The 10,816-nt window shown below is 42.4% G+C and overlaps 2 protein-coding genes across 2 annotated transcripts; both read left to right on the top strand.

Moving 5' to 3' along the window:
- Positions 1-730: 730 nt before the first annotated feature.
- On the top strand, positions 731-8,190 carry LOC128444580 (proprotein convertase subtilisin/kexin type 5). Its single transcript, XM_053427134.1, has 11 exons — positions 731-913; positions 2,889-2,975; positions 3,154-3,352; positions 3,441-3,664; positions 3,787-4,029; positions 4,168-4,413; positions 4,687-4,882; positions 5,066-5,271; positions 5,457-5,557; positions 7,164-7,335; positions 7,413-8,190. The coding sequence occupies exons 4-11, from the start codon at positions 3,559-3,561 to the stop codon at positions 7,793-7,795; spliced, it is 1,653 nt and encodes a 550-aa protein (XP_053283109.1). The 5' UTR covers positions 731-913; positions 2,889-2,975; positions 3,154-3,352; positions 3,441-3,558; the 3' UTR covers positions 7,796-8,190.
- Positions 8,191-8,258: 68 nt separating this feature from the next.
- Positions 8,259-9,938, top strand: LOC128444581 (beta-1,3-galactosyl-O-glycosyl-glycoprotein beta-1,6-N-acetylglucosaminyltransferase 3). The gene has a single exon (XM_053427135.1). The coding sequence runs from the start codon at positions 8,354-8,356 to the stop codon at positions 9,635-9,637; it is 1,284 nt and encodes a 427-aa protein (XP_053283110.1). The 5' UTR covers positions 8,259-8,353; the 3' UTR covers positions 9,638-9,938.
- The last annotated feature ends 878 nt before the right edge of the window (positions 9,939-10,816 follow it).

The following is a 10,816-nucleotide window of genomic DNA, read 5'->3' as shown; positions in this document are numbered from 1 at the left end:
ACCTTTGCTTTTGCAGTTTCAGACATCAGTGTCGCAGACACTGTCCCCAGAGCACCTATGAGGACTGGGGCAGGGGCGTGTGTCTGTCCTGCCCAGCTCTGTGCACAGATTGCAGGAGCGATACACGCTGCCTTGCCTGCCAGCCTGGTTACTTCCTCAATGGTAACATAATAATCACTTCTTTATATATATATAGTGCAACCATTTCACAGGGTCTCGTTTTATCTGTTCAAAATACTCTTACAAAATTAGTTTGCATTGAGAGCAAATAAAGACTCAGAGTAGCATAATTTGTCTTAAACAAGACTGATTCATTAGTCTTTATTTGATTAGCAAATCAGATCCGTGTCAGCTAATACATGAGATGAGATATGCAATTATTTGGTTGATGTAAACAAGGAATAAGTAGTGTAGTTAGGTTGAGTTCTCTTTGGGCCTCTCAGTCTCTACATCTTCTCTACCCATATGATCTTGTTTGTGCCTGGTCAGTCAGATGGACATTGGAGAGAGAGCAAGCTCCTCGCAGGGTAGACAGGATAGATGTAAGGAGATGAGTTTAACTCACTTAGAAATACAGGTTGAAAAGATCAATGAGTAATAAATATGATATTTTCTTCAATATAGTGTCTGCTGGGTTTTTCAAGAACACTATTTCAGGAATCCAATCATACAAGAAAAATAATTTCATTTTACTCTGTGTACTGCTCTGCCCTGTCAGGAAGTGAGTGCATCAAACAGTGTCCACAGCAAACCTTCAGTGACTCCACTGGGTGGCGCTGTCAGCCTTGCCACAGCTCATGCCAGACATGCTGTGGACCCCGATCATCAGACTGTGAGCTCTGTCTCGGTGGGAACCCTTCTCTCCACGGGCAGTGCCCTCTGGTTAACTGCCCATTGGGACAGTACTTTGATGGTAAGAGGAACAACGTTTTTTTGAGCTTTTGTAGATTTATCTAAAAGAAAAGTTTTTAGTAAATTTACAGGCTTGTGAGTGGCCTAATATGAATATGTGATTGACTGGATTCCAGTATAATAAAGTAAAACCATGAGCAAAGGGTTCAACATCCCTATGGCTGAGTTTGGATTATTCTGAATTATATCACAACATGTATAGTACTGAATAGAGAGCATAGTATGATCTCTACGGATGTGGCACAGGAGAATGAACAGGTTGTTTATTTTGTATCAGGGTAAATCACCATGGTAACTTGTGCTGAAAGGCTAACCTGCTGTGGAGCAGGTTCAGTCAGAGATGAGAGATCAAGCAGTATAGAAGCACCGGCCACGGATCAATCAATTCCATTAGAACACCACGCCACCATTCCTAAAGGATCCTGTGGAGCTGGGTGTGGATTGTTTTAGAGTCTCTGAGGAGGACAAGGGTCTTCAGAGACCAACCAAATTATTATACCTACTCCGATGAGTATCTTTATTAAAGATATTGATTCTCATCGGAGGGAATGATAAACCTCTGTCAACTGCTGGAGCCGAATATAACCTACCTGACACGTAGAAGCAACGTACAGACTGATTTCCTGGGTGTGTTAGCGGCAGGATAACTAGACATAGTTTTATAATTTTATCCTTCCCTATAATTAGGTTTATCCTATGAAATTAAATAGTTATAATAAGAATATGAGATAGATAGTTTTACTTTGTGACAGGAGAATACTTCATCAAATAATACACATACTGCAAAAGAGAGGTTCTTTTCGGCAGAACCAGTGGTTCCAAAGTTTCCTTAGATTCTGCATTTAAGATCATGGGTGATTTGAAACATTTGGTGCATTGAGCATTTTCTTGAACAAATCTACACTCATCTGGATGGCCACCATCTCTGGTGTTTTTAATGTTCAAGAAGAGATTAAAAAAAACATGACATTGAAGAGTTTGTGGCAAGCCTTGAAAATTGGCATCATCAGTGATCAGCAGTCAAACCCAGTATCTCGCCACAAGATGGCAACCATCATTGTTGAGGGAACAGGTGTTTCAGAAGCTGTTCCTTGAATCTTATGAACTGAAAACCAGTACCAAAGTGACAAATCTCAAAAATAATATGTTGATATGTTGAGTTAATATGTGTTAAGTACAAAGCTACAGTTCAAAATAAAAAAGGTAAATTGCCAAACAATTTAGTTGTTTAATACATGAATTACTTTAAAGCTAAAAATCTAAATAAATCTAACTAGAGCAAATAACAATTTTCAAATGGTTGTCAACTTAAATACGTGTGTTCATGATTATTCAAATTAAGAACAAAATCCTTAAATTACTTTTCAATAATGTGTAGTTGGAACAACTTAATTTTAAAGATTAATCCAATTAAAACATTTTTTTTATTGAAACAATTCTCAAGTAAGTAGTAGATAAAAATACTTTTGATTGCGGAGGAAAATATCATTGCCCTAACTCAATATAATTTGTAGGTTAAACGTAATTTCTTGTAAGTTGTCCTTACTCCAAAAAGATCGATGCAAACTTTTTTTTGTGAGCCTAGACAATATTTTCTGGGACCCTTCCACTGTACTGCGTCACCTTCCATTCAAGAGTCTTTTTATTGGAGCACTTTCTAAAGGCTTCTCTGACTTGAGCACCTGCTTCCCCCTTTGGTGTAATGACAACTCTTCCCTTTGGACTCAAAAGCCAAGTGATCTCAAGCAGTTGAAAGGTCGGTTTAGTGTAAACTTTGAGTAGAGTAACGTGGAATTTGAACCGGAGCTGACAGATGAGCCATGCAAGCTGAGGCAGCAGAGTAAACAAGGAAGAGAGCGTGATGTGAGCGGCTGGGCGAGGAATAATGCAATAATAATAGTAGCTTTTTATACTTATACATAGTTACGGATGGAACAAATGCATGATGGTAACTGTGTCTATTGTTTCACTTTCAGGGGTAAATAGTGAATGTCACACGTGTGATGCATCCTGTAAGATCTGCTTTGGTCCTCAAGCACAGGATTGTTCTTCTTGTTTCAAAGGTACAAAGATTCACTCTTGTCGGTCATGACATTTCATTTGATCATAACCCCAGGGCTTAGTTGTGTGTGTGTGTGTGTGTGTGTGTGTGTGTGTGTGTGTGTGTGTGTGTGTGTGTGTGTGTGTGTGTGTGTGTGTGTGTGTGTGTGTGTGTGTGTGTGTGCGTGTGTGTCTTTACAGGGTATTTCCTGGACCAGGAAAGTTCTTGTGTTGCACAGTGTCCATCTGGCTCCTATGCAAACACTGTAACGCAGCTGTGTGAGGACTGCTCTCCAAACTGTGAGGCCTGCATAGACACCAGTGATAACTGTGTCAGCTGCGTCAAAGGCAGCTATAGACTTTTTCTCAATGGGGGGCGCTGCTGGTCGAATTGCCCCGAGTAAGCCATGTTTTGTAATTATGGTCGGTTTTTGTTAACTGTATCTGTCTCTTTATACATATTAACTGTCTCTTGATACCACTTGCAGAGGTTTCTTTGAGACAGCTGAGGGTTCATGTGAAGCCTGTGACAGCTCCTGTCTGACATGTGATGGGATCAAGTCCCAGTGTCTGTCCTGTGCTGATGGCTACTACTTAGGCAGCGGTATGTGTAGACTTAACTGCTCACTGCGGACGTACCCTGCGGATGATGGCACGTGCAGACGCTGTCCGCCGCACTGTGACGTTTGCTCAGATGACAGAAACTGTTTCAGTGAGTTATCATCTTTTTGAGAAGCTAAGAATGAGTGATAATATCCTTAACCATTTAAATTTTAAAATATATTGTAATCAAATCCTCAAATCCCTTGTTACCTGTCCTCCACATCATTTCAGAATGCAGTTTCCTCTACTTGATGCTGAATGGCGTTTGTAAAGCTAGTTGTCCCATGGGCTTTTATGAGGATATGGAGGAGGGCCGCTGCGGTCAGTGCCATCCTACCTGTGCCAGCTGTTCAGGGCCCTTGTCAGATGACTGTGAGACCTGCTCAACATTTAGCCCAAAACTCTACAAGGGTGCTTGCTCCAAGGACTGCCTCACTGGTACTTACTATGAAACTGAAGCCATGGAATGTCAAGGTGAGCCACAAAAGACAAGGATATTTACATTTGCAACAGCATCAGTACAACAGTATCACACAGTGTTTTTAAAATGATCTACATCTACAATTCAAACATGGCCATGCTCACACACACGTGTATTTTGATTACGTGCAGAATGCCATCAGACTTGCATTAGCTGCTCCGGACCGGACGCAAACCAGTGCACACAGTGCGAGAAGGGACTTGTGTTGGATCCAAACACGCTGCTCTGTGGCGTGACCGGCGACACAGACTGCCCACCAGGGACCTACCTGCACGATAACCAGTTCACCTGCATGGGTTGCCACCGCCACTGTTACTCTTGTGAGGGGCCGGGCAACGATGAATGCCAGACATGTGTCGTCCCCAAATACCTACACAGTGAGCTTTGGCAGATCTACACACTAAGATAACAGTCTATCACCTTGATGTATGAATGGCATTTGAGACTGAATATTTCTTTGTATTTGCAATTATCTCTGAAATCATTATTATAATTATTTTTACAATGAGGCTGCAATATTAAATGGGAAAAAGTGAGAGTCTGATTCCTCTCTGAATCCTCTGTGGATTTTGTGGGTGTTTGCAGTTGATGCTTTCAGTTGACCTTGAGAACTGGCTTGATGGCTTCTGTATCTGTGTGCTGCTTTCCAGACGGGACCTGTGTGAGCGAGTGTCCGGCTGGTTCATACAACACAAGGCAGGAAGCTGTTGGGCAAGAGCTTGGATTCTGTTTGCCTTGTGAACATGTTTGTTCCACCTGCACTGGTGACTCACCCAGAGATTGCTTAACTTGTTCTCCAGGACACCTGCGGCTCCTTCATCTCTGTGTCACTCACTGTCCCACAGGGTAATTACATTTCGTTTCAACAGTAACCACATCCTCTTTTGAATGGATTGTTTTCACATAGAATTCACTGAATTAAAACTAACTACGAGTGGCTACTCTGCTTCTCCATCTAAATCTACAACAATGAGAAATCTGTGCATGTGTCTTACACGTTAATTCTCATAAGTTGATGCATTTCTTCAGGTATTACAAAGACGGATCCCACTGTGAGAAATGTGACCAGTCCTGTGAGCAGTGTACAGGACCAGGGCCCGATTCCTGTAGGGCCTGTCCGCCTCCCCTCCTGGAGCTGCAAGGCACCAAGCTGTGCGTTGAGAGCTGCCCGCACCGCTTCTATCAGCTCCATGACCGGTGCGAACAGTGCCACACGAGCTGTCAGACCTGCATGGGTACATACTTAGGAGCTATTAATACTATCATTTAATTGATTGAACCATTGTTTAACCTGCATTTTCCATTGAGATCGAAGGTGTAGTAAGACCTGGCCAAGATGGTCAATAAAAATGTGTCAACACAGGTGAGTTCTGTTTGACTTTACACAAGCTGACACTCTATTGCCCTTGTGCATTTGCAGATGCCTCACCTCAGAGCTGCCTGACGTGTGACTGGGGCAGCACTCTTAAGGACAAAGTTTGCTATCCACGTTGTGAGGAGGGACGGTACTTTTCAGATGAGGTGCAGTGTGAGCTATGAGTCATGAAGCCTATTTATTTGTGTTGTGCAATAATGCTTTAAAAGTGATACCATAAAGTGGTGTGGCTTTAGGCATTCAATAAATTTGGTTATCCAAATAAAATATAAAACATTTATGAAATCATAACTTTAATTGGTTAAATTTACCTCGGGGCACCACCCTTCAAAGGAAGGGAGAAGATAGCCAATTTATTGATTAAGATCAGTCTCATTTAGATCTAGTTCAATAAGAAATCACTATTTACTATTACAGATTATATAATGAACAGTGAAGGTTATGGAGTTCTTGACAGTGTAGAGGTAGGCTAAATTCACTTGTGCAAAATTAATGAAAGAACATTTGTGAAAGAAAAACAGTTATTATGAACATAACACAAGTAAGTCAGTGTGCTTCCCAAGATGGTGGCTTAATTAAAAGTTCTCACCTTCCTTAGCATGCTTTCAAGATGGTCGCTGGCCATCCGAAAGTTAACAGCCCCACCCCCTTCTTCTGAAGTTGTTTTACGACCGATAGCGGGGGTCTGAGCTAATGAGGTGAAGAGATATGCATGTGTTGGTGTGGCTGCTAAGTTAGACAAAGAGTGTAGAATGAAATGCAAAGAAAGACCGTGAAGAGCATTCGAACTAACCTTACTTTCGAATAACTTATAACCAACATATCACAACACATATTAAACTTATAAACATCACACAGAATCGAATAAACAGTCTTGCTTAGCCTAGTATAATTATTAAGCCCAGTTTTGTTACCGATCCGAGGAAAATGGAGAAGGAAGTTGTTCAATTCGCAATTCTGTGAAGTCTTCTGGCTCTGTGTGGTTGAAGTCCTCGCAGTTCTGTTCAGCTGTGGGGCTCTATTGCTGGTTCGGAGTTCTCCTGCAGGACATCGAGTCGCTGCTAGGAGTTTGGAAGAGCTTGGTTTGAGAGGCGGTTTCCTTGAGAAGATGAGCTGGAAACTAGATCTTTGCGCTCCTCTCGTAGATTTGGATGCGAAGAGAAGATGCCAGGCTTCCCCGCTCGCCGATGCAGGAGAAAAGAGGCTGGACAGCCTGCTGTCCTTGGAGGGATTGTAGAAAGAGATAGAAGAGGGGGAGAAGTGGCCTTATATTGGCCCGGTGACCTCACAGGTCATGGGGCCAGACTGACCAATTGGAGTTGACCATTGTGGGTTTTCACACCTCTGTGTGAAGTTGAGGAATCCTGGGAAAGTGAGTTCCCTGTGCTCTGGCTTTTTCCAGAACAGTGGAACCTGTTGCACCCTGGGAGACTGAGTTCGGGAGGCTTCTCCAGAACAAAAGAGCATGCAGCATCAGGCTTTGTGTACATGTGGCCGAACCTTGGTTTCACAATAACCATCTCTCAATATTTGTTTCCCTCTTTGTTGCCAGACCACAACATCACATCCAGTAATTATCAACATGGAACAATTAGTAAATGCTAAAACAAACAAAAACTGTTTATCTCTGGTTGTTGTTCAGCTAATAATGAATATTTGGCTCCATTGAGAAATACTTCAAATCAGATATGGACTTTTCAAAGGCATTTAGTACCTGACTAGGATTTAACCCAACTCTCTTTTTCAAATCAGGAAATTTGTCAGTCATGTGACAGCTCATGTCGGCATTGTACTGGCCCCAGAACAGACCAGTGTCTGACCTGTCACCGTGATTCTGCACTTCACGCCATGGAGAACCGCTGTGCCCGCTGCTGTCAGGCCGGAGGGAATGACACTGATTGCTGTGTTTGTGACAGTCGCTCAGGTAGAGCTCTGCCCATCATAAGAAACTTAGGATTCTTTGGATACAATTTGCTAAAGCCATTGTCCTCTTTCTTCTAGCTCTGTGTGTGGAGGCCCCCCAACGCAAGTCAGGAGATGACCCGAGAATAGACGTTAACATGTCCTCCAGACCTCTGAATCACACCTCAGCTGCCTTACCTGTTTCCCTGTTGCTGGCTCTTGGGTTGGCTCTGACTGTTTTTGCTTTGGTCAAAGCTCACTCCCGGAAAAGTCTTTGCTGGGGCCAAAGCTACGAAAGACTGAGCGGCAGTGCCAGTGTCAACATGCCCCACGGTGTTCCTGAGCCGGACAGCGGAGATGAGGTGGACGTGGTGTACACCAGCAGAGGTGGATCAGTCTATCGACGCTACAGCTTCATCCATGAGCAGGACACTGATGCAGACCAGGATGTGGATGAGAGCACTTGTCTCAATCTATCTTAAATACATCCAAACCAGAACTTACAGTGAGGAATGTATTGTGAATACACACAAATACGAAGATTGACAGGTGAATTGAAAATAGTTTAGTTAATGCTTAGATGAAAATGTGGTGGTATGTTTCTTCTTGAGTTCTGGTGTTTATTCTACAAAGTGCCTGTGTCTTTATAATACACATCCTTAGAAGAGGCATTTGTGAGTGAAGAAAGGAGATATAAATACATATATCTGTGTATACAGTATGTGTGTACATGGCTCTCTTTTTTACTTGATATTTAAGAGGTAATTGTGAAACAGTGGAAAGATGATGTAACTTAAACAACTAAAATCTGTACGATTTGTTATACATACAAATATAAATGAAATAAAGTGTACCTAATGCGCTCAGATCAACTTGACAGCTGGTTATGTTGTCCTAATCTTTGTTGGTCTTCATTAGACACACCTACAGCAAATAGGAGTTTGGTGTCATTTGGTTGACGAGGCAGTGTCATTGATCAGTCAGATAACCTGCACTGAGGACCTCATCACCGGTGATTTAAGGAGACAGCTTCTGTAAGGATGGCGCATTACAGGTTCCCTAAGTTGAGGATCTTTTGTTTCATCTGCACGGGTATGTTCCTTGCATTTGTCTTTTGGGAAGCCGGCTCTGGCAGGTGGTCATCGGCTGATCTTGTAATACCAGAGCAGTTCTATACGGACCTGCCCGTCTGCTTAGCCATCATCAGTGGAGACACAGAGGGCAAGATGAGTAAATTAAAAGAGCTTCTAGCATCTGGGACAAAGCAGAAGAAGCTTTCTGAGGATTTCTACCTGAATGTGACAAAGGACTGTCCAGCTTACATTAAAAAGAGAGATTTCATTACAGTGCCTCTCAGTGAAGAGGAGAATGACTTTCCCATTGCCTACTCCATTGTGATCCATGAGAAAATTGAAATGTTTGAGCGACTTCTTCGAGCAGTTTATGCACCTCAAAACATCTACTGTGTGCATGTGGACCAAAAGTCCTCCGAAGAATTTCAGAAGGCTGTGGAGGCTATTGTTGCCTGTTTCCCCAATGTGTTTATAGCTACAAAATTAGAAAAGGTGATTTATGCCTCCTGGTCCCGTGTGCAAGCAGATCTGAACTGCATGACAGATCTGTTGAAGTCACCCGTAAAGTGGAGGTACCTGCTCAACACCTGTGGGACCGACTTCCCTATTAAAACCAATGGAGAGATGGTTAAAATACTCAAGATCCTAAATGGAAGGAACAGTATTGAGACTGAGCCGACCCCCGACTACAAGAAAGCCCGTTGGCAGTATCATCACAATGTGACCGACAGTGTCATAAGGACAGATGAGAAGAAAAGTCCCCCGCCGATTAGCAGCCCGATGTTCACAGGGAATGCCTACTTTGTGGTCTCAAGAGAATTTGTGACACACGTGATGCACGACACAGAGGTTCAGAAACTCCTGGAGTGGTCGAAGGACACATATAGCCCTGACGAGTACTTGTGGGCCACTCTACAGAGGATGCCCTCTGTACCCGGATCGACGCCTGCCGACAGCAAGTTTGATTTGTCAGACCTGCTAGGCCTCGCTCGTGTGGTGAAGTGGGGGCTTTTGGCAGGTGATGTAAAAAAAGGAAATCCGTACCCTCATTGCACTGGTGTTTACAGACGAGCCGTTTGTGTGTACGGAGCTGGTGACCTCTGGTGGCTGCTGAGTCAACAACACCTTCTTGCAAATAAGTTTGATGTTGAAGTTGATGACATTGCCATCAGATGTTTGGAGACAGTATTGCGTTTCAGAGCTGTGGGCCTTGACCCACTGCTCAAAGGTCAATCTTCTAACCTGTTGTGATGGTTTTGATCATGTAAAATGTATAATATTAAAGAAATCTTCCATAGTCATTATGAAATGTTCTAGTATTAAATCATAAGGGGTCTTCTACTGGGTTGTCTTAAAATATTATGCTCAAAAAAAATATTACCAATTTTGATGGGATGTTAACATTAAGAATAATTGTTTTCATAAATCTTATAACATTTTAGAATGTCCTGAGCATTTAATATGATATCCAATGTGTATGGCTGATGTTTTTAAGGGATTTCTTCGATGCCCTTGTGTAGGATTTCAGTGTATTTGTGGCACCATCTAGTGGATTTGGAGTTCTGTCAACTTGTTTTGCCAGTTGCCAGTTCTGTTAAAAAATGGGGTTCAGTGTTTGAATTACTTAAATCCTGCCACGCATACTCAGGAATTGGTTCCTGAATTGCTTTTGTACTGCTATATGATTATTTTCATCATGTTACCACTACAGATCTGTTTTGAATAAAAATCCAAAACTATGTGGTTCAATGGATGATCACAATTGTTATTAGAGCCCAACGAGTCTTTAACAAGTCATCACTCTGGAACAGCAGCAGCCGCAATCTCCACTTTGCCGTGCATGTCCTGTTCGATCCTGCAGACAGATTCAACAGACCATCAGGTGTCTGTGTCACTGGGATGCCATCACATCAAACAGGTGTGAAAACACATGAGGGTAATACAAACCATTATATAATTTGTATCAATATGATATTCTCACTTCTGAAACCTTGTAGGAGAAATGAAGTTGAAATTATCTGCAGAACACACTGCAAAAAGTGGTTCATTCCAAGAGGCAGGGTTTATGACCTGTAGCCAGCCAGAAGGGAGGGGGGGATCAAGACTGTCTGACTTGGCTTTACTTTCGGAGAGCTGTCATGTTATTTTAATGTACAGTCTCCAGCTGTTTCTCAATTCAGGGGACTATCCCATTTAAAAAGGATCCTTTAAATGTTTCTTCCAATCCCTGAGAAACAAAGCTTTCAATGAATGGATCCTTCCTGGCGGTGTTAGTATCTGTGAAATGCTGCTTAAATTGTTATTATAAACTATGAATTATGAGTTTTTGCTAACAATGGGTAGCTGGATAACGAAAAAACATTTTTCCTGTGCAACTGGAACACTATCAACTCAGTGTATTTGGATGTGATGTCATTCCGAGGGCCGATC

This window comes from Pleuronectes platessa, chromosome 7 (genome assembly GCF_947347685.1).
Source record: "Pleuronectes platessa chromosome 7, fPlePla1.1, whole genome shotgun sequence".
NCBI lineage: Eukaryota > Metazoa > Chordata > Actinopteri > Pleuronectiformes > Pleuronectidae > Pleuronectes > Pleuronectes platessa.
Note: the sequence above shows the minus strand (reverse complement) of the source record. Positions and strands in the feature narration are given on the sequence as shown.